The 21,860-nt window shown below is 45.3% G+C and overlaps 3 protein-coding genes and 1 non-coding gene across 6 annotated transcripts; 1 reads left to right on the top strand and 3 right to left on the bottom strand.

Annotated features, from left to right (window-relative positions):
• Nucleotides 1–44: 44 nt before the first annotated feature.
• On the top strand, nucleotides 45–8,564 carry relb (v-rel avian reticuloendotheliosis viral oncogene homolog B). Its single transcript, XM_067246910.1, has 11 exons — nucleotides 45–517; nucleotides 796–807; nucleotides 1,129–1,313; nucleotides 3,424–3,750; nucleotides 4,862–5,028; nucleotides 5,165–5,256; nucleotides 5,529–5,660; nucleotides 6,165–6,269; nucleotides 6,379–6,594; nucleotides 6,791–6,862; nucleotides 7,002–8,564. Exons 1-11 carry the CDS (start codon nucleotides 490–492, stop codon nucleotides 7,517–7,519), a joined length of 1,854 nt encoding a protein of 617 aa, XP_067103011.1. The 5' UTR covers nucleotides 45–489; the 3' UTR covers nucleotides 7,520–8,564.
• A 2,738-nt stretch (nucleotides 8,565–11,302) lies between these two features.
• mrpl28 (mitochondrial ribosomal protein L28) lies at nucleotides 11,303–13,852 on the bottom strand. 3 transcript variants are annotated; one of them, XM_067246524.1, is made up of 6 exons: nucleotides 13,767–13,852; nucleotides 13,064–13,397; nucleotides 12,760–12,912; nucleotides 12,341–12,475; nucleotides 11,979–12,068; nucleotides 11,303–11,717 (listed from the first exon to the last, which is right to left on the bottom strand). In XM_067246524.1, the coding sequence occupies exons 2-6, from the start codon at nucleotides 13,349–13,351 to the stop codon at nucleotides 11,622–11,624; spliced, it is 762 nt and encodes a 253-aa protein (XP_067102625.1). In that variant the 5' UTR covers nucleotides 13,352–13,397; nucleotides 13,767–13,852; the 3' UTR covers nucleotides 11,303–11,621. The 3 variants fall into 3 exon arrangements, with proteins under 3 accessions (XP_067102625.1, XP_067102627.1, XP_067102626.1); XM_067246526.1 differs by having other exon boundaries at nucleotides 11,979–12,065; XM_067246525.1 differs by having other exon boundaries at nucleotides 13,064–13,392; nucleotides 13,767–13,851.
• A 339-nt stretch (nucleotides 13,853–14,191) lies between these two features.
• Nucleotides 14,192–14,278, bottom strand: trnastop-uca (transfer RNA opal suppressor (anticodon UCA)). The gene has a single exon. It is a non-coding gene; the product is annotated as a tRNA-Sec (tRNA).
• Nucleotides 14,279–15,428: 1,150 nt separating this feature from the next.
• On the bottom strand, nucleotides 15,429–20,112 carry LOC136951989 (proton-coupled zinc antiporter SLC30A1). The gene is made up of 7 exons (XM_067246661.1): nucleotides 20,043–20,112; nucleotides 18,331–18,563; nucleotides 17,676–17,958; nucleotides 17,215–17,565; nucleotides 16,668–16,945; nucleotides 15,846–16,033; nucleotides 15,429–15,747 (listed from the first exon to the last, which is right to left on the bottom strand). The coding sequence occupies exons 1-7, from the start codon at nucleotides 20,110–20,112 to the stop codon at nucleotides 15,429–15,431; spliced, it is 1,722 nt and encodes a 573-aa protein (XP_067102762.1).
• Between the last annotated feature and the right edge of the window lie 1,748 nt (nucleotides 20,113–21,860).

Below are 21,860 nucleotides of genomic sequence, written 5' to 3'. Positions count from 1 at the left end.
GGCAACATGTGTGCGTAAGGATCTCACCGGTTGAATGCGCTTCATAAAGGGATTTAGGTTTCAAGCGGTGGCGCAGGCTTTTTACCGAACATGCTAATGAAATATATGTTGTACGTAGGCTACCGCTGTTTACAAAAGTAATGGAAATATAAACACTCCAATATCTTCGATTCCTTTGTTACCGTGGTTACCGGCCCGGGGTGGTTTCCGATCGGTGACGTAAGGGGATTTCCACCGCGACCCATCTAGCTGGTCAAAATCCTCCTACAAATACGGAACTTGGCTCACAATATCGTTGCCATCGACGACGTCGGTGTCACAACCATTAAGGATCAACTTTATGTTATAAAAACTTTTAACATTGGGCAAGAAGCGACATTAGTTTGTGGCGCCGCGTGAACGAAGGATCTGTTGAGACATTTTTTACGGGAAATTTCGATTCTACGGGATCAAGATACACGACTTCTAAGACAACTGCATGAATGTGTCATGAGAAACATGAGCGTGTGTTTCCCAAGTAAGTTTACTGTCGAACGATGTGATTTACCATACATGACTGCATGGCGGCGTCGCGAGCACTTTCATTGCGTTGTTTTTCGTTCATGATTGATGACGTTTGACAGTGGACCTTAGAGCCAACAACTACCTGTCTAGGGACCTCGAGCCCTCCTCGCAGTATAACATGCTACCTTGACGTTTCCCTACCGCTAATATCAAGGCAGACGTAATTACATTCAGTTTTTTGTCTCTTATTTAATTGCAGTTAATTTACATATTTGTTCGTCTGTTTTTCAGCACACGACTTGGGTGAGTATAGTGAATATAATGTACTGCTACTGCACAAACAGTAATAACACCATATATCATGTCTAAATACACTTAACACATGCATGCACGTTTATATATTAATTAATATGTGGTAGGATAGTGTTTTTGTTAAACTGATGGATAAATTGCATTTTAAGCTCACCTGCTTTGTGACCTCACCTCATCCTGCTTGCATTTTGCTTTCCTCCTCCTCCTCCTCTTCTACTCAACCTCTTATCATTCTCTTCCATCCCCCTCTCATCCCTTTGCCTTCCTCTCTGCCATCCCAACCTCCTCTCATCCCCCCTTCATCCCTCTCAGACATCATCCAGGAGGTCATAAGTGAGGACAGAGAGCGGACCTTTCATAACCTGCCATCAGGCTCCTGTCTCCCTGGACCTCCTTCACCTCCAGACCACCAAAAGCAGACCCCCAGGACCATGCCCAGACAGCCCGCCTCCTCATCCCCCCCAGTACTGGTGCCCCGAGGCACAGCCCCAGTCAAGGTAAGTACCCAGCCTGATACAGATAGATGCACACTCTCTCTGAAGCTTCTTTGTTGTGTGATGTTATCAAAAACCTTATTCAGATGCTAGTCCTTCCCAATTTTTGTAACCAAATAGCGCTTACGTTTTAAAACAAACTGTTCTAGCCTTACATTGCTTTTCTAACATAATCTAAATGAAGTTGTCAAAAACAGAGGCATCATAACTAATCCTACTCTATATAGAAATGTGACACAGTGGTTGTGATCCACCCCCAAAAAAGTTCCCCTAAGGGACAATAAATTGTATTTAATCATATCGTACTCCTTTAATTCAAAAATACTTTCTACACTTAATATCTGCACAACCTACACATTCAATGTCCCGTAGGGGATACCTATCTACAAAGAAGTGTTTTCGTGCTTGCTCGGCTGTAATTAAAGAGGATTGGTTGCTGGCACCTGCCTGGCAGTTGCTCTAGTTGAGCAGCTTGTTGGTTGTCCTGGCAGGGAGTAGCAGGCAGGAACCCAGGCTGTGTACTGTAAACCACGTGGTCATGCAGAACCAGGAAGAGATGTGTGGATCTGTCGATGCAGATTGAGAGGGAGCTGGAAATATCTGGATGGATCATTGGTCATTGGATGTAGATCATTAATCAAGGATTAATGTCAGCCTCTGTCAGTCAGGCTAGTGACTGGGTCTTATCGGCATGCTTGGCATATTATTTACCTTGGGATATTATGATTTCCCAAGTTATAAATGATTCCAAAATTATGATTATTATTCTGTTTATTTTCCCTTAATGAAGTGAATATATGACTTTAAGCTCTTGCTTGGAAATGGCCACTGTCTTGAATGGAGCATGTGCAGAATGTACGACAGTGAATATACACCGTCTGGGGCTGTGAATGAAATACTGTGAACGTTAAGCATGTGGGGCTTTAGACTGTGGAGTGATGTGAAATAGCTCAGTGGAGCACCAAGTTTGCTAACCGACGTGTTGTGCAAAGAGAGATTGAAAGAAAAAGGAAAAAGCATGTTGTGGCCTCTTGTGAAGGAAGAGGGGAAACGCAGAGCAGAAATGTAATCTGATTCCTGCTTTCACTTTGCCCACTCCTCCATTCCCTGCCCAACCCTCTCAGGGTGAAAGGTTACATTCTCAGTCATTTCTGTCTCCGTCATTGGTCCGAATGCTCCAGGGTAGGTTGACTTCCTAGTATCATCCCCTGAGCCTTTGTTTAGTTGTGCTCCCGACAACCAGGCATGCCCAGACCGCACGCGCATACGCATACGCACTGCAGCCAGCGCCAGCTAGTCAGGAACAAATGATCTCACACATGGTGTTGTAGTTCTTAGGCAGTCGCCTGATGACGGTGTGTTTAGAGTGAGAGACGACAAGGAATAACAAAGAAAACACACACTCTGTTTTTCTTTCGTTCTGACGAATTTGAGGCCTTTTGGTTTGCAGTTTCTCAGTTTGCAGTTGGCTGGTAGGTAAAGGGTATTTATAAACAATCTTTTCCTGAGTTAAGATTAAAACAATTGCCTATTGTGTGTGTGTATAAATACGTGTTTTGTTTGTTGTAGGCTGCTTTGTTTATATGTAAAGCTATTGAAGTGTTTGCGTGTGTTTGTGTAGGCCACTGGCTAGTATTCGGCTCTGTAGAGATCTTTTAAACTTTAAAATACACTGTATCATCAAGAATAAAGACTCGGAGTGAGAGAGATAGTTGAAGGAAGCTGGAAGACTGTACAGACAAGAGGGGTAGATGAAGATGGGGGGCAAAGGAAGTAGGATGATCACACCAGAAACTGAACGGAAATGGAGGGGAGGGGGAGGGAGAAGGGGGTCTCCAGTTTGGCAGCAGCTGCCGGAAGCTATTGCAGTGTTTGTTTTTCTTTTCACTTTTTTTGTTTTCTTTCATTTTCTCTCTTTGTGATAAAAAAAAAAGTTAGTAAATAGTTTTTCACTTTCAGCAAATGCATTAAAATATTAGGTGGTGGGATACTCAAACACACGCTTTCTGTTCACTACAATGTCAGTGTCAAGTGCTGCTGACAGGGCAAGTATCAGTTCCTGGCCAGTCATAATGTTACCTGACCTCACTGTTTCTAACCTGGTTCTCTATAGGCTCCACACTCCTTTCCTCAGCCCCAGAGTGCCTCCAGGGGCAGCATGGCAGCCCAACCCAGCCGCGGAGCCTCTCAGTCAGGTGCGCTCCGACGGGGCCGTGGGTCCTCTGCTTCCGTGGCCTCCAGGGGCCCAGTCGGGCCGGCTCCTCAGGCCCAGGGTGACACAGCGCTGCTGGAGAGGATTCTGGAGCAGCCCAGGCTGCTGGTGGTGGAGGAGCCCAAGGAGAGGGGCATGAGGTTCCGCTACGAGTGTGAGGGCCGCTCCGCTGGCAGCATCCTGGGGACCTCCAGCACCGACACCAAAAAGACTCTGCCTGCGGTAGAGGTACTGGCTAGTGGCTGCACACACATTACTGAACATACTGCAGTGCATTTCATAAGTGGCAAAACGTACACAAATGATGTTACATCACATAAAATTAAAAACATTCAATTACATGAATTTACTATTTACATCTGATTCATTTGTATTGCTTTCGTTGACGTGTAACGTCAGACATGTAAACCAAACGTTCGCATCCTTATCTCAGATGCATATTGTGTTTAGATGTGTGTAGATTGTACATGCACTACAACTGATTGAGAAGCTTGGAGGGTTCATCCCTGTCTGCTGATACTGTCAGACTCGTGGAACAGCATGTTCCATGCTGCAATTCTATTGGAGGAAACTATAATGTATGCTAGTCTAGAGGGGAAACCATCTACAATGATTTTAAAACATCACTGATAATTATATTCAGTTTGACATACAGTATGTTTTTCTAATGGCCATACACTGGATAGCTCTGGGCCTACCTGTTGTGTTGGGTGTGTCTTCTGTTTAAATAGGAGTAGGTTTACGGAAGGTACCATCTCTCCCACAATGAAGGGGAGTTCCCCCACTTTTTGTGGCAGTGCCTCCTGCCTCCTGGAGACATTGAGTAGTGGACTGGAGGGATGACTTTAAATGTAACTCAAATAGAAAGTCCCCAAAATTCAAGTCTTGTGGTCTGAAAGGGGGATGATTAACCCTCTCACATTCCGCCACCTTCTCGCATACACTGCACATGTACATACACAACCACATCAGCAGTGTTCCTCAGACACAAAGACCGCACTCACACATACAAGCACAAAGTAACCACCCAACACCAGTACACACTCCTGCCACACACACACTCACACACAATTACCGTACTTACACACTTAACTAGAATGCAGAACTTGAACTGAGTGGCAGTTATAGGGACATTTATCCTCATGTTCAATCATGATCACTGCGAGGAACTGATGGGTGTGCTTGTGAAATAGTTTCAGAAATGAGTCAGTTTTGCAGATCCTTCCATCTTCTCCAGCACTCTCTTCTTCTCTCTTTTTTTTCCTGCATTACTCACTGTCTTACGTCCCCTCTGTTTCACCCTCCCCCCTCCCTTCCTCCGCCTCCATACCTTCCACAGATCCATGGTCCCATCCAGCATGTCAAGAAGGTGAGAGTCACCGTCTCCTTGGTGACCAAGGACATCCCCCACCGCCCGCACCCGCACTGCCTCGTGGGTAAAGATTGCGCTGAGGGTACAGGGATCTGTGTGGTCAGCTTCAACCCTCACAAGGACCGATGCCACAGGTAGCCATCCCTTCTACTACTCCCTTCTTCCTCTCTGTTCTGCACCACTTCGCTTCTTTCTGTTTCACCATTCTTCCTTCTCTTTACCACTCAGTTTAGTCCATGTATCCATCCATAACTCCTTGTGTGTGTATAGTTTTGCTAACCTGGGTGTCCAGTGCATCAGGAGGAAGGAGCTGGATGCCTCACTGGAGAGGAGACGAAGCCTAAACATTGACCCCTTTAAAAGTGAGTGCAACACCCACTCACTCTCTCTCTGTCTCTTCTCCCTGTCTCTCACTCACTCACTCTTTCTCACTCACGCACACACACACACACATATAATCATCAATACCAGTACTCACACCTCTCCTCACCCCATCTCTCTTTCTGATTGTAATACACATTTAAATTTAGTATCAAACATATTTGACTTTGTGATGTAACATAATGATTCTTGAAGGGTCAGCTGTTGGATTAAAGTGTTTGCTGCTTCCTGTTCCTGTGTGCTTGTGTCTCAGCGGGCCATTCCAAGAGCATCGAGGACATGGACATGAACGTGGTGCGTCTGTGCTTCCAGTGTGAACTGGAGGGGGAGGACGGCAGCCTGGACGAGCTCTATCCTGTGGTGTCCCAACCCATCTATGACAAGAGTAGGAGCACTCACAGAGACACACACACATAGACACGCCCAAACAGACAGAGACACGCCCAAACAGACAGAGGCACACACACACAGACAGAGGCACACACACACAGACAGAGAGACACACACACAGACAGAGAGACAGAAAAGATACACATGCTGACTTAAAGACATGCATGTTTATGTTTGTACACAGACTAACACACTGACCCTTCCTCCAAACTGATAACGCAGTCTAATTCAACCTGTGAGTATAAACTTAAATGTAATGGTTTGGTTGCCAAAGTGAGTCAAACTATAGTGGGTTTGGTTGAAAGTTGGCACCCTTGGTAACTAGCACACATTTTTATTTTTCATAGAGAGTAGAGAGGAGCAGATACTTTTGTTGTTCACTGACATGTTGTTTCAGTTTCAAACAGCTAACCGATAATACGGCTCCTACAAACGTGCTTCCTTACTCTGTGGTCCACCTGGTACTGATTGTCTGTGTGTGGGCATGGTGTATTCACAGAGGCAACCACCACTTCAGAGTTGAAGATCAACCGTCTGAATGAAGTTAAAGGATCTTGTACCGGCAAGACTGAGATTTACATGCTGTGTGACAAAGTGCAGAAAGGTGACCCAACATGCTCATGTACACACAGACAGATCGACACTTGAGAAATACAGGAACCAGCACTGTAAAAGAGGAAGTTAAAAAAAATGTTAATCTGTCTGGTGTGCAGATGACATTGAAATCATCTTCAAGCGGGGCTCATGGGAGGCGAAGGCGGAGTTTGCCCAGACGGACGTTCACCGGCAGATCGCCATCGTCTTCAAGAGCCCGCCCTACCAGGAGCAGGACATCACAGAGGAGCAGGACGTCAGTGTCTTCCTGCGCCGCCTGTCGGACCACATGGACAGCGAACCTGTGACCTTCACCTACCTGCCCCACAACCCAGGTCAGCCTACAGTCTTGCTATGAATTTGTATAAAATAATGTTTGTTTTATGTATGACATATTCAATTATATATAAATGTATTTAAAACGAGAACACATACTACATATACATACATATAATGTGTGTGTATATATATATATATCATATATGTGTGATGACGTGTGAACACTACCGTTATGTGTTGTTCCTGTGTTAGATCCATATGAGGTGAACCGCAAGAGGAAGATCAAGAAGGACATCAGTTTCTCGGAGAGGTCCTGTGTGGCAGGTACCACTTCACGTGATCATAGTAGCTTGGGTCAAATCAGGTCTTTATGTGCTGTATGTGTTTGTTTGTCTGTCTGGTATCTATAAATGTTGAGTGTGAAGGTAGGGCTGACTCAGCCATATGTCTCTGCCCTCCACAGCTCAGAGTCTGGCAGCATCAGACTCCTCTTCCTCCTCCAAGCCCTTCGAGTCGTTCGTCTACCCAGCTGAGCCTTGCGTGTTCCCAGATGAAGTGAACCCCTCTGCCCAGACAGGGTCCTCCTCCCTGGGGGAGATGCAATATGGCATCCCCCTGGAGGAGGAACTCTTGTGCAGCCTGGAGAGCTACACTTTTCTCAATCAGCTGCTGGAAGACCCAAGCCTCCAGGCCATGCTGAGCAACCCAGGCCTCACCTCCAGCCTCACCCCCGTCGACCTCCACGGCTTCAGCCTGGGACCCAACGCTAACTTTGCTAACTTGGATGCGAACTTTAACCCCAGCCAGATTGTGCCTGAATTCGGGCAACAGGATGTTGCCTACTACAACGACATGCAGCTGCAAATCATGGTCAACCAGTACCCACCTACGGAGGTCTCTGACTCCAACCTTGTTGACATGGACCAACATGATAACGAAGGGGTTGGCGGGGTATCGGTGAAGGTGGAGAAAGGCCTATGAAGGTGGGAGAAACCATAACCTCCATTCACAGATGGTAGGCCCATAGTCTTAGACTTCATCCTTCTGATACTGTTCCTTTTTAGCATAGAAAAGCAGTAGAAACTCTCTAGTAGAACAGCTTGTGTTTATGAAGCATGAGTGACCCTACCAACTAAGAGACATTGTGCTAGAGCTCTGTGAGTCACCCGTTCTGTTCCTCCCCTCCCCCGTCCTCCAAGCCACCCCTCCTCAGGCCTCGCTGGACGAGCCTACATTCCAGACTCTCTACACCTCATCTCCTGACCACATGAGTCACCACTACCCGACCTTCCACAGAGAGAAACTGACATTCCACCGACATCTCCCTTACCGACCCGACCCATAACCAGGCCTGTAGGACTTTGATGCTGTCTTTCTCTGTGTAATGTTAGCCCTAACACTGGGTATCTCAGCACTTAGTTAGCATGAAGCATACATTTATGTTATTAGCATGTAAATAGCCATTCTGTGTAAATAGCCATTAGGACTGATGCTGAAGAATTGCCTCTTGCAAGGCTGTGACTTTGCCTTCTGTAAGCACTATTTTATTTTCTTCTGTTTAGTTTTTGGTGTATTCTTTGTTGTGTGTAGGTCCTTAAGACAAAAAGCGACTGAAAGGATAGGTCTGATGTGACTAGAGTGGCCTGTTGTTGAAAAAAACAAGGACCAACAGACGACCCAGTCAATCTGTAACTCGCTTCAGATAAGAAAATATGTCCACTGGATTCAGCTGTGATGCATCAACTTGTGTAGTCTGGGTGCTGACTTTGCTTGACTGATGTTCATTAAGATTTACTTTACTATCCCACAAAGTGGAACATTGTACTTGGGGTTTACCCCATGCTGTATGCAGCCTAAAATACAAGCATTCTGAATAAATAATGTTTTGTCTGTCGCAACCTTTCTGCTAGTTACACCTGGTATCTATACCCGTCCTGTTGATAATAAGGTCTGCCGTTCAGATACAAAGTCTGTCCACTCCAGTTTCAAATGAAAATAAATAAAGTGGCTTAAAGTCTTGACTGCTGTCTCCAATATACAATCTAAAGAGGTGTGTTGTTTTGGATTGACTCCGCTGCAGAGAAATGTTACTGACCGAAGGCTACGGTAGAAAGATTAAATGGAGGGAAGGAAGAGAGGTGAAGGTAGCTCAATGAGTACTGTCAACCCTCTCTTGCTCTTTTGTCTTGTCTCCCGCTTCACTGCTCCTCATCCCCGATGCTATCTCTAGCAGCTGTCATTCCTGCAGTGCCCACACACATTCCCGTCGCTCGCATCTAAGAAAACACGTGACTTCTTGCAAACTGTCCCATCATTTGCCAGGACATTGAGGATGACATTCAAATGTGTGTCATATAGAGCAGATAATGGGTTAGTGTCAGTGAATCCGCAGGCAGTTTGGACCGTAGACTAGTCTCACTACTTTAGCTGACAGTCACTTTACGAGCTACATCGTTACAGGTATTTGATATATAAGCATACCCTACTGGCAGGGTCATTGATGTAGCCTCCCCTAGAACATATTTGTTTCTGTCTAGGCACTTGGCTTGGGGGGGTTGACTCCCTAATTAAGACTTGGTCGATACATTCCTATATCGTTCTTACCTGTAATCGTAAATATTACTTTACGCCCTGAACAAAAAGTTGACCACCCCTTTTATCATTGTATAATTCACACTCTGTTTCTAACCCAGGGCCGTAATCATAATATATATTGGGGGCGACACATCTGGGCCCAGATTACAGGGATGTGTTTGGCACTACACTCTGTATTGGCTTCCCAGATCATTGTGGTTTAGGCTCTTGTTCCCATCCCACTACACCACGGGGACCCCCTTCTATATACTTGGAAATAACATATATATTACTTAACTGATATCAGTTAAATGAACGATCTATTGGTTTGAGCGAGATCCGTGTTTGGCAGTGCTTACACCACTGAGCCACAGGGGTTCCTGCAAAGTTAGACTACTTTCTACAAGACAGTAATTGCCCTTATGACACTACTAAATGCCAAAGGATGTACGTTTTGTTTCTGCTGACCCCCCCGATTATCATTGTATGATTCGCACTCTGTGACTTGATAGACACACGGTACATGTCTCCGGAGACTAAATCTAGCGAACAGTCCTTTTTTTATTGCACAATTCTCAATGATCACTCAAGTAAACAAACTAAATTATTAAACTACATAATGTTCAACGTAGTACTTTTTGGTGGGCTCATATTTTATGGCCAGTTTAATATGTGGCTTCGTCACTCCTCTTCAGCTGATGGCATGCTTTTCATGTTTTATTTTCAGACGGATTTTCCCTTGCTGGTCTGTTTCCCTACTCAAGCGGTTTTAGAATGTTAACAGATTAGCACACAAATGGAGTGGTGCTCCTGAGAAGTTCCCATGACAAAGCCGTGTGTGGTTATGCCAGGTGTCAATCATGTTAGACAAACACGTACACACCTAAACATAACAAGGAAATTCATCAAAGCGAATTCTTCCTTATGTCTAACCAAAAGACGTACACTATGTTACGAATAGACTGAGGTCAGGTTGGTCTAACACAATGGGGTGACCTACAGTCAAACGGTAAACGTCAACAAACGCTTGTAAAAAACAAAAAACATATTAGAAATGACTTGCTGCTTCAACCTGCCAACGTCTATTCAGCCTAGGTGCCTGTGACAGTTCAGTAGTGTATTAGTTGTCAACACAGCAATTGGATGTGTTACTTTAGGTCAGAGAAAGATAGAACCCCCCCCCCCCCCCCCCCTCCTTTGAATGAAGCAAACGAAACAAATTCAACACCACTCCTGTATTTGGCAATAGATGAAATACCCATCGTCTAACTTCACTGAAATGTGTCACCCTGTCGAAAATTCAAAGCTAATAATTTTTGCTTATTTAAATCTAAAATTATATAATTGCAGAAGTAGCCTAATCATTTTCCCAGGCAGCGCACTAAACAGGTACAGCATGACAATGCAGTTTCAACACAACTCAATTTTGGCGCTCTGTACTGCCCCCTGCCGGCGTTGCATTTCGATGTTTTCATCTAAAACATGCAGGGCAGGGGGTCCCGAGGACCAGGATTGAGAACCACTGGCCTACAGTACTAGCTAAAATACATTCAGCACTGATCCTACAACTTGGCCAACGGGCACACGTAGGCTACATTCAGTTTTAATATCAGCATTAGACTACATAAAAAGCTATTTCCGTCAACGTAGGCTAGACAGTTCTTCCCTCTTCTTGTGTGTCAATAATACATCTGTAGTGAGTGTTTTCCTACCCTGAATTAGACAGGTAATTCCCATAGTGTGTTATGACAATTATTCTGATACTAGTAGAGCTACATATAAGGAGAGGACGAACCCTGTTTACAGGTAGGCCAATTGTATACTTATCTCCTGTTGCTAGGTTATACCACCCACGGGAGTCCCCTAGCCAATAGGGACTCCCCGTTGCATGAGCGTTGTGGCTATAACCACTAGTTTGAAACTGACAACTAGCTATAGGAAATGAAAGCAACAATGTTTGTTCTTCAGGGTAATAATAGCCCTGTTCCATTTTGGGCAATTCGTTCACCATGCAAGGAATTGCAGAAGACCTGTGTCTATTTGATACACCTGTTCGATCACTCATCTTTGTCACTTCAACACGTGGCTAAACATTGCCACCTACTGTACTGGGTTTAAATAGAATACACAAAACACATTTTAAAAGGTAAATTAAACAACAAAAACAATTATATGAAGATGAACAATACCAATGAAGAAATATTAAGATTTATTCCTTGGAACACTGCTCCAGAGCACTTTATAACATCACACAGAAATTATGAGAATATTTACAGTTAAGAGTCTGAGAATATTCCTTTGTCAGGTGAGAAGTATTGTTACTGTTAAGAAACACTAAATCCCTGTTCCAATTTCCCCCAAAAATGTGTCCTTCTGTCCTCCCTTGTTTAAAATGGATCTTTCATTTTCTCCTCCTAGCATGATCAGAGTACAGAACAACAGTAGAGACAGGATGTGACCTCATACTTTATAGGAGGTGACCTCGTTATCGCCAGTGGTGCATTTTTCCTTACTTCCTCTCTATCAGCTCGGGCTCTGAGAGTTTCTGGATGGTCAGTTGTGTGACCAGGTTCTCCACACAGCTCTTAAACACAGGTTCTGGGTCCTGCAGTTCAGAGAGAGCAGAGAATCATTGTAGTATCAATCTGTGTGTTTAGTAAATGTAAAAAGATGTTTAAGTATAACCGGCTGTTAATACATGTGCACATGTACAGACGTGTTTGAGCTATGTTTGTGCGCGATTAGAACGTTTATGTTATTTCTAGGATTTGAAGGATGATGTTATGGTCAGTATTGGTTTTGGTTGAGGTTGGAAACATGATGGTTAGGGTTAGAAGGATAGTTAGGGTTAAAGAGAAGATGTCACCTTATATTCAAGTTGTCTTTGTTTCTCCACAGCCTCCTCCAGATTGAGCCCCACCCACTCTGCCTCCTCCTCCGGGACCTCCAAGTGCTGCTGGGACATACAGAAAAAAGGAAGACAGGAAAAATAGAAGGAGAGAGGGAAGAAAGGAGAGAGAGGTAGTAGGACAGAGAGAAAGAGGAGCATTAACAGCACATACTGCAACAAACACAGATCACTTTAAATTTTCCTCAGTCATCAGCATGAACAGGACCTCTAAATTATTTCAATTTTAGCGGATAAGCAGGATCAAGTGTACTCCAAGTATTTGACAGTATTAGAAAGGTAACAGCAACCTCCAAGGACCCAAAACTCCACTGACCCACCTTGTATTTGTTATAGATCTTCTCCCTCTTGACTGAGTCATCAGGGTAGAGCTCTGTCTCTCTCCGGGCCAGACGCAGAAGCATGGCCCGCCTCAGGTCCATTCCCAGCTTGGAGTTCAGATCCTCCTTGGGAGTCTGACAGACAGGAGAACAGGAACATATCTCTTTATCTCTTATCGCCCTCATGAATCCTGACCAATGCACTACGCTGGTGTGCAAACCAGGGCTACATGCAAACACAGCACAGCTGACCACAGATATATCCTTTGCTGTGGTGTTGAGGAGAACAATGTCAACTTGAACTATAATACTAGTCCCATTTTATACGTTCCAGCATCATACACTTCCCCTGTATCAACAGAATGCTCGCACAATAATAGAACATTAGTACTCTCTGACACCTTGCTGCCTTCTCTCACCTTCAGTATGTAGAAGTCGAACCCGTACGCAGCGTCGATGAGGTCCAGTACACGAGCTGTGACTGTGATGGTGAACTTGTGGTCGAGGATCTCGCTGTACAGCTCCCTGTTGAACAGCTGAGGCTTCCATGTCTTAGCCAAGCGGGGGCAGAGCTGAGGAGACACAGGATCTCAGGGTGTTGTACAAAAAAAACATTTTATAGAGTGACGTGCAAGATGTTTACAAACATTACTACAGTCGGTAAGTGAGTGTTGAATGAATGGTAGTACAGATTGATAGACTGATAAACCAGAAGAGACTCACTTTGTCATTTTTAGCATATTTAAAGCCTGATATCCAGCCCTCTCCTCCCCAAAGACCTTTTTGGGACTCTGCAGGGTAGTAGATGGGGATGGGAATGTCTTGGACCCGCTCTTTGAGCCCTGACTTGGGGCTGACTTTGTAATTCACCCCCAGTGGCCTCCAGTGGACGGGCATGGGTTCCCTCTTCTCCTCAAGCGACCGCAGGTAGTGTTTGGGCAGACGTGTGTAGATCCCCTGCTTCAGCTTCAAAGCTTCCCAGATTTTCGGGGGATACTTGTGGAGAGGCATGGTGGCTGGGCCAGAATTAGCTAGCACTCTCGAACCTAGGCCTAACCTAGGATAGAGGGAAGGACAGAGAAAAGACGTCATGCAAAGAATCTATTAATTACTCAAGCTGAAATGCGTTGGTATTACATTGACGGGGTTGTGGAAATCAACGGCCGCCTTTACGTGACAATTTTACATGAATAGCCGAGGGCAAGAGGTTACTATGTTAACAACAATAATATTAACTTAATCTGAATTTGAGCTGAGATACATCTGAGAATATGTCAAGTTTGTGAGGGTCCTAAGCGTTCTGTCAGTCTAGAGATATTGAGCCTGCAGCTAGGTAGCGTTGTTTAAGCAAACGACGCAAAATTTCAGTAAGTAATACAACTACAGGTACAGTCTATGGATGCTACTTTGTTTAAAAGGTTCTCACCAATCAGATAAACGTCCACTTAAACCATTAAACCCCGAATATTTCCCACACGCGACTCAATCATGCCAAGGACACACTTGCTTCCGGTAAGCAATGCAACGCCTACATTTCTGACGGGGACGATTGGTTAGCAAAACGGAAGTTGACATAAGTGAATGGTTTACTTAGCATGTCTGTCATTGCTAACATCCGCCCTGTCCGAATTCCTCGTTTTGGCGTCTGGGGTACGCCGATTTTAATTCATCGAAAATGAATCTTCCTCATTCGTTTCACCAAACATTGTTGCAGTGGTTTATTAAAAAGGCATAACAAAGACTCCATCGATGTAATCAGATAATTTACTGGATATTTCAAGTGGCAACAATCAGTATTTCATGTTAATGCGTTAATATTTAATCCCTTTCTGAAGGAGGACGAATAACTTCCGCCCGAAAGGTGGAATTGAACCACTCTGCCGCTAAGCAGCTACAGGTTTGAAGCCTGCACCCCGGACCACCGAGGCTCATCCGGGCATTAAGACTGGAGCGGCTGCGCAATATATATGTCTTCTCTTTGTGATTATCATCCCAGTCATGGTTTTAAATTGAAGTTTGTCACCACGGTGAATTTAGTGGCAGAATCATGTGTGATACAATAATAAGAAACAGGAAAGCTCTCAAACGTCTATCTACTAAATAAACCAACACATAAACATAGCTTTTTTGTTGAAAGAGGGTGGTTATAATGAATGCAGAACAGAACCCGTTTCATTGGTTAACCAAGAGTAAAGAGGTGGAGTCTTTATGTCGTCACAGACCTGGTAAAACATTAACTATGGTAGCCAACTCATGTGATATGATCAGAGAGGAGAGAAGATTCATGGGTCTTATGTATTTTGTTTCAAAGTCCCACAAGACAAATACTATGTAAATTATTGTACACAAAAGGTGCATAGCCACAGTAATTCCTGGATACAGTAGAAAAGGACCTAACACCATGTCATGTTGCAGGAGTCTCCAAAACCCTTTTCCCCCATCAACTCCCATTCAATAAATAGATACAATTAACATAATAGCAACTGCACACTTATGGTTTTAGGGTTTTTATTCAGTAAGAGGAATTATTATGATATTATTAATGTCGTTACTGTAGCACAGTACGAATGAAGACAAGTCAGAAGTAATTCGGATGCACATGATAGGTTTAGCTTTGCGGCTGAGCAGGTTGCAGAGTCAAATCCCCCCATATGTTGGTTTGGATCAAATTGTTTTATACAGAGAGGTGAACAGGTGTGTGAAGTCTCAACCCTTGTGGTATCCAGACCAGCGACAGTGACTGTTGTTCAGTCTTAAATTCAGTGTAACTGTGACTTGGTCTTACTTAAACTCATTCCTCTGTCAGTGTTTTACAATACAAAAAACTAAAACGTTAATTTATTCACAAAGACACTACAACACTGTATGATTGACATCTGACTTACACAAATTAAATTCAATGTCATCTTTGGTAAGGCACTCTGGTGATGCAAATAAAACTGATCATAAACATTCTTATGTAAAACAAAAACAAGTAAAGGCTAAACAAGAGATTTCAAAGAATAAGAACTGACAGGAGTTTGAGTTTGAATGTTGGCTGTGCAGTCTGTTCCGTCAGTACTGATTCCATCCTCCATCATGCTACATCTCAGAGGAAGGTGTTTTCTATCACCAGCATCTGAGGCTCTTCCTCCACCTCTCCAGCAGAGGACGCTACTGGCTGCGCAGTCTCTTCCTCGACAGTGTTACAACACATCTTGTCTGCACAGCCCTTCCCACAGGCCAGGCTGCAGGGCGGGTGGGGGGGCTGAGAAGGGGTGTCCCGAATGAGGGTCGGGGGGGTGTTGTGGTTGTCAAGGTTACTGCTGACTGTTGGAGAGAAGAGAGTGAACTCTGGCTGGATGGTCCAACAGCTCACTCCTACACTCTGCAGCACCTTGGTTACTCCAGACAATAAGTCACCACACCTGTTGAGACACGACTCACTGAATCCGGTCTACATCATCTATTCCCAGTTATACAACCCCCAACATCACCTGTAAGCCCCTCCCCATCCAAACCTCACCTGTGGGTCTGGAAGCCAGCGTGGCAGTGCACATGGACAGAGGCCACCAGGCAGCTCTCGGTCAGCTGCCACACGTGCAGTTCATGCACAGCCCAGACCCCCGGCACGCTGGAGATCCTGCGACCCAGCTCCGACACTCGTACCTGGGGGGGGCACGCCTGCAGCAGCAGCTGACCACCCCGCCACACCTGGAGAGAGATGGTCCCTAGCCGGATCAGCGGTTCATACAGGAGGGGGTTGATTTTGTATTCGAGATTACGTTGACCCTTCACTCTTGACCCATTACTCTTAACCCTTGACCCTTAAAGATGCTGTAAAGCAGAACTGAAAATTAGTTTTAAGTTCATCACACCACAAAAGAATGTGTTGTTAACTACCCAACCAAATTCGAAAAAAAAAACATAGACAAGTATGTTAAATTAGGCTTTGAAATTGTGAGAAAATCATCAGTTTTCTCTCGTTTATACTTGGGGGGCGTGTCGCCTGAAGGAGCTGAAGCTCCGCCCCCTAAGAATTATTGAATTTAGCAACAACAGCAACAACTAGCTAAATCAATTGCAGGTATCAGAACAGACCTACCAGCAGTTTCTGAGTGTTTTATGTGTTAATTACTTTGTCTTTGCATCGTACTAGCTGAGTAACAGAATGCAGGTCATATAAACGGTCTGTGATCTGACGTAGGTAGGTGGCTGTGACGTAGATAGGTTGGGTTTTGCCCCACCTATATTTAACACGTATATAATGTACTGAGAAGCAAATCATGGAATTTGCTTTACAGCATCTTTAACCCTTGACGCTGATCCATTATAAACACCTTCTGACCTGGGGCAGGGTAGCGGTAAGCAGCACCAGCACAGCCAGCAAGGAGAAACCAGGGTCCAGGTAGGGAATGAGGCCACAGGCCTCAGTGGAGTCCAGGCATCCTGGGCCCAGCAGCAGCACCAGCCCGTTAGTGATGACCAAGATGGAGCCCATCAGTGCCTGGATCACAGTGACCAGAGCTGGGAGGCAGCTGCTACTCCAGCTCCTGGTCTGAGGCCTACCGTGTGGAGGTTGGTCTGACTGCAGAGATGGGCTGAGGCTGGGGGAAGTCTGGATCACTGGGGAGGGGGGTGGACGGTAAGTTTTGGTATTGAAGTACTGATGTTTGGCTCAGTTGAAGATAAATGTGAAGAATGGCAGCTTCAGTGTTTAACATAAGCAGATTTCACTCTCTGGCAGCTGGGTGCTGTATATATAGATGCTTACCAACACTCAGAAGTTATAGAATTGTAATCTGAATGCTCTGATCTAGAATACGCTGACCAGGATGTTCTCTCTCACTACCGCCCATGGAGATTTCAAAACATTTCAAAATGAAAATGCTCACCTGAGTGTCCTGCACAGGCACCCATCCTGGATGTCACAGAGCTAGGGTCCCCAGAGTGGGACCCCCAGGCCCCTGTCTGCCTGAGGTCTGACTCTGTATCCAGACTGTGTGGGGGGGCTCTGTAACTGGGCTGTGAGGGGCAGGGCTGGGGGGTTGCTGCAGGAACACAGGCTCCAAGAAAGGAGGGAGGATCCTGGGTTGGTGGTGAGGCTGAGTCAGGGCAGTCAGGGTCCAGGACACTGGGGGCCCCAGGGTTACACAGCACCAGAGTTCCTTCTTGGAAGGAACCATGCAGAGGGTGGGCGTGGACCATGCACCCATCTGCAGAGCTGGCTTGGTTCTTGTCCTTGACTGTGGACATCCACAGAGAGGAATGAGAATCAACAAACAACAGATGTTCATTGTTTAATATGCTCCTTGTTGAACACAAATACCCCCCCTTCCCCACACACACACAGTACCTTTCCCATCATCCCAGAGACTTCCACTCCTCTCCTCCCCTGACACCATCACTCTCCCTTGCTGGCTTCTCCAGCCCAGCCCCAGCACCAGCAGGTTGTGGAGCAGACTCACGGCCCCCACCACTGTGGCCAGTAAGGGGCGCCGGAGCAGCTGGGGCTGCAGGGTGTGGCTGATGATCTCCAAACACACAGAGACACAGAGGGCAGCCAGCAGCAGGGATGAGAACATAGAGCCGACCGGCTGGAGCCTGGCCTCGCTGTACTCCAGCCCACACCGAGGGGACTGGAGGAGGGGAGGGGAGTGGGGGGACGGGGGGAGAGAGGGAATCAGGGACGGGGGGGGAGAGGGGGTGAGGGATGCTGGGAGGGAAGTAGCTGGGGCATAAGGTGTGTCGTGGAGCTGGCGACCAGGTGAGGTGTCAGGGGCGACACAGTGAGGGGTGGTGGGGGAGCAAGGTTTTGGGGGACACTGGACTGTGGTAGTGGGGTGAGATGGAGAGAGGGGTAAGGGGGGGCAGGGAGTGGAGTGGGATGGGATGGGGGAGACAGTCTTGTCGGCTGAGAGGAACTGGGGAGATTTGATGGGTGATGGAGTGGGGGTGGATGACAGAGGGAGAGAGGCGGGGGAGGGGGGAGGGGGGGACTTAGGAGAGACCTCTGAAACACAGAGAAGTGGTTTCTTGACGTCTCCAGGAAGTCTGGGATGAGGAAGAGGAAGAGCCATGTGTATGAGGATGAAGAGTGTGTGGAAGCCATCCACCATGTTGATGAGGGATCTGCACAGGCGGCTGGCAGCAATCTGACATACCAAGAGGGCAAAGGTCAGGACCAGCATGCATCTGTGCATTGATGTGCCCCTGAGGAGCCCAGGGCTGCTTGACATGACAACTACAAGGGACACACACATACACAGACACATGGAATTAATTGCAAATGAATGGTCATGAGAACCCTGTATACTGTATATTCTGATGGCCCAGATTGCACAGATTATTTTACACATATACAGTGTAATAAACATGGATGTCAATAAACAATCAGACAGAGCATACACATACTAAAACAGTAATATTGTGTTATGTCTACGTGGACTAAATACTTTCTATCACATAGAACACATTTTTGTGTAACATTTTTTTATATTCTTAGCTTTGAGTTAGAGTGTGTTTCATATATAATGTCTCAAGACAGACAGGGTATCTTAGCGGCTCTGCTCTGTGGAATGTGACGCTTGGTAAAGATCCAAGCAGTAGCCACCGTACCTGGAAAAGACACTCAACTGACAATGTGTCACAGCGTGAATAACCTGGTTGGCACTCACTTTCTTTTACACACGCACGCGCAAGCTACTCTATTTTCTCCCTTTCTCGAGCTGACATCTGATCTGAAACACTTTATTATACAGGTGGGCTATATTGTAAAGTAGCCTAACAAATAATTAAAATGTGTTCTGATTGAAATGCATTATAATTATTCAGTCTATACAGTTTATAATCTTTACTTGTTTGGATTGTTGTTGTTTTTTTTTTTTACCTTTAATAGACCGGTAGATTACGCGCGAGGAGGCAGATATCCACAGATCACAAGAGGCTCTATAAGAAGACAGACGTGCGCTTCTGCGCGCGGTAAGTCTATCCAAGCGTTCCCCATCTCTCTCTCTCTCTCTCTCTCTCTCTCTCTCTCTCTCTCTCTCTCTCTCTCCCTCTCTCCCTCCCTCCCTCCCTCCCTCTCTCTCTCTCTCTCTCTCTCTCTCTCTCTCTCTCCCTCTCTCTCTCCCACGCCCACCTAACTGCCTAGTTTCTAATCGCAGTCATGTGAGGGGTTCGTACTCATCGTCCCTTTTTATCGTGTATTTTCTCCCCCTGTCCGCTCCGGTGGGGTCAAGATCTGAAGCCCATCTGTGAGCCGAGCCCACCCACCTCACCGCTCCTGAGTCCACCACGTCAAGGGAGGGGGGGCGTATGTGTTTGAGCCTAACTGGAACTAATTTATATCCCAGTGTAGACTCGATTATATAACCCCTTAACACATACACATGTTCCATAAGGGGCAGAAAGTGTCCTTATACGCAAATTCATGTGTGAAGTTTCTCTTACTCAAGGGTATGGTAGGGTCAGGGTGTCATTTGAATTGGAAAATTTTATTATGGTTTTCAAAACGTGCGAAGTTCCTTTGTGCACGAGTGTCGAGAGCTGTTTTTAAGTAGCTTATGTTTATTATATAACCATTATATTTAATGGACTCCCTTGGGTCTCATTTATTTCTGAGAAACTAATTTCGTTTCAGCTGTCTTTTCCCCCTCATTCAATCTAAATAGAAGAAGAAACGTAACAGCGAAGCATCGTCTCCCTGCACCCGTCTACGTACGCTGCGACGCCTTGGTGCACTCCACTGACCAGCGGGCCAACAGGCCCGATGAGGTCTGACACCACGCCATGGTCCCTTTCAGTCTTGAACCAACACCACATTCCTCCGGCGAAAGACCTTCCCAGGAAGCTTCTTTAATTCGACGTTAGAAACGACTTCATTCACAAAGGTATAGTTGTTTGAGGCTAGTGCCCTCGTCTCTTCTTTCTCTTACGTAAAGGACTCCATTCATGAAGGCGTAGTTGTTTGATGCGCTTGAGGAAATTCAAGATATTGATGTATTTTGATATTGATGATTTTGTTTAGCGATTTTTCTTGTGTTTGGGATTATGTTTGTTTTCCCCAATGAGGAAACTGTCTAACACTAATGATGTTTGGGGCTGTACCATAGGTGAATAAATGACTGAAGAGAATCCAGAGGCACCAGAATATCATGAGTGTGGTCATGGTCCAACCACTGACCCTTGTCTCTCATAGACATCCGATACACAGAAAGGGCCGAAGGGCCCTGTTCTATTACTTTGTAGACAAGTCCTTTCTAGGTCTCTTCCTTCTTAGAAATCACTGATATGATGTGACTGTATTGGGGACCGCTAGGCTAGATGGTAGGTGCAATTTCCTACAAAAAGGATGGAAGGAGACAGAGAAGGATCGTTACAGTGTTGGGATGTGGCCTCACTCTACAGCCAGGCAGCATCTAGTCTCCTCTCCTCGCCAGCCTGTTAATGGTTACATAACCAAGTCTGCAGTCACACCTCTGGTTTCACTCTGCTGAGACAGCGAGAACCTCCATGCATCACACATTACTTTAATAAATATAGTATTGCTGGTTTAATTGTCAGAGAGATTAAATAATACATGACAGAATAATTTGCAATTAAATGATCTGCTTTTGAACCTTTTCACATAGACATAACAGAAGGTTGTGCGTGTGATTAATCTGTGTCCAGACCACAGCCTGGGGGTGTGTCAGACATAGTCTTCTGTCTGGACCTAAACACCAGAAGTCCCTGATGGATGACAGACTGAGAGAAACCGTAAATTAGGAAATCTTTTATTTCAACCAAGATCATACAAGAAGAAACCCATAAATGCAATAAAATATTTTTTTCTGAATTTCAAGAACAAATGCAGACTCTGGACGGTTGGAGACATTGTTAATCATCATAATCTGAGAGAAATATATTACATTTGTCTGTATTAATCTTTCGCTGTATATTTAGAGATCATCATAGCTTCTTATCCCGATACAGGAAGGGCACAGCGAATAAAAAATTAACAGGGAAGCAGATGTAACCAACAGTAAACAAGCCCAACACATCTACATTGATTAGACATATTAAACAGTAGTGAACTTTAACAGTTATGGCAGGTTTGAACTAACAACTGATGACCTCATGAACAGTCCCTCCCAATAGTGAAGACCACTACTGTTTTGCCCTCATAAAGAAATGAGCATGGGCTGGGACCAATGTTGTCAGGGTGACAATACAACACAGAACACAATGTCGCACTGTGTCCCTGTTTAGATTGAAACATGTTTCTGGGCTCTGAATAACATTTCTGTTATGCTTCAGAGGTTATCACAGCTTGGCCATTTCAACCAAAACTTTATTATTCCCCCCCCCCCCCCCCCCCCCCCATCACCAACACTGCCCCTCCCTCCCTCCCCCGCTTCCCAGGAAGGCTAAGCCAAGCTGACTTATGCCCAAGGATAACTTTTAATTAAGTTTTCTGAATTGCTTACTTTTTACAGGTTGAGGTAAAATAGGGGAGAGAAAAAACTTGTGATAGAAAGAACACAAGCGAGAAAGAGAA

Source organism: Osmerus mordax, chromosome 11 (assembly GCF_038355195.1).
Source record: "Osmerus mordax isolate fOsmMor3 chromosome 11, fOsmMor3.pri, whole genome shotgun sequence".
Taxonomy (NCBI): Eukaryota; Metazoa; Chordata; class Actinopteri; order Osmeriformes; family Osmeridae; genus Osmerus; species Osmerus mordax.
The sequence above is the reverse complement of the archived record's forward strand: the minus strand, read 5'-3'. Positions and strand labels throughout refer to the sequence as shown.

Bases quoted from the DNA above. Each gene is read 5' to 3' on its own strand.
- relb (XM_067246910.1), top strand. From the start codon at position 490: ATGAGAAACATGAGCGTGTGTTTCCCAA. The intron at 5,257-5,528 runs GTGAGTGCAACA...CTTGTGTCTCAG, and splicing joins AAACATTGACCCCTTTAAAA to CGGGCCATTCCAAGAGCATC. The intron at 6,863-7,001 runs GTACCACTTCAC...TGCCCTCCACAG, and splicing joins GGAGAGGTCCTGTGTGGCAG to CTCAGAGTCTGGCAGCATCA.
- mrpl28 (XM_067246524.1), bottom strand. From the start codon at position 13,351: ATGCCTCTCCACAAGTATCCCCCGAAAATCTGGGAAGCTTTGAAGCTG. The intron at 12,913-13,063 runs GTGAGTCTCTTC...GTGTCTCCTCAG, and splicing joins AATATGCTAAAAATGACAAA to CTCTGCCCCCGCTTGGCTAA. The intron at 12,476-12,759 runs GTGAGAGAAGGC...CCTGTCTGTCAG, and splicing joins TCGACTTCTACATACTGAAG to ACTCCCAAGGAGGATCTGAA.
- LOC136951989 (XM_067246661.1), bottom strand. From the start codon at position 20,112: ATGGCGTGGTGTCAGACCTCATCGGGCCTGTTGGCCCGCTGGTCAGTG. The intron at 16,946-17,214 runs GTGAGCATTTTC...CCCCCTCCCCAG, and splicing joins TGCCTGTGCAGGACACTCAG to TGATCCAGACTTCCCCCAGC. The intron at 15,748-15,845 runs GTGAGGTTTGGA...GTGTCTCAACAG, and splicing joins GCTGGCTTCCAGACCCACAG to GTGTGGTGACTTATTGTCTG.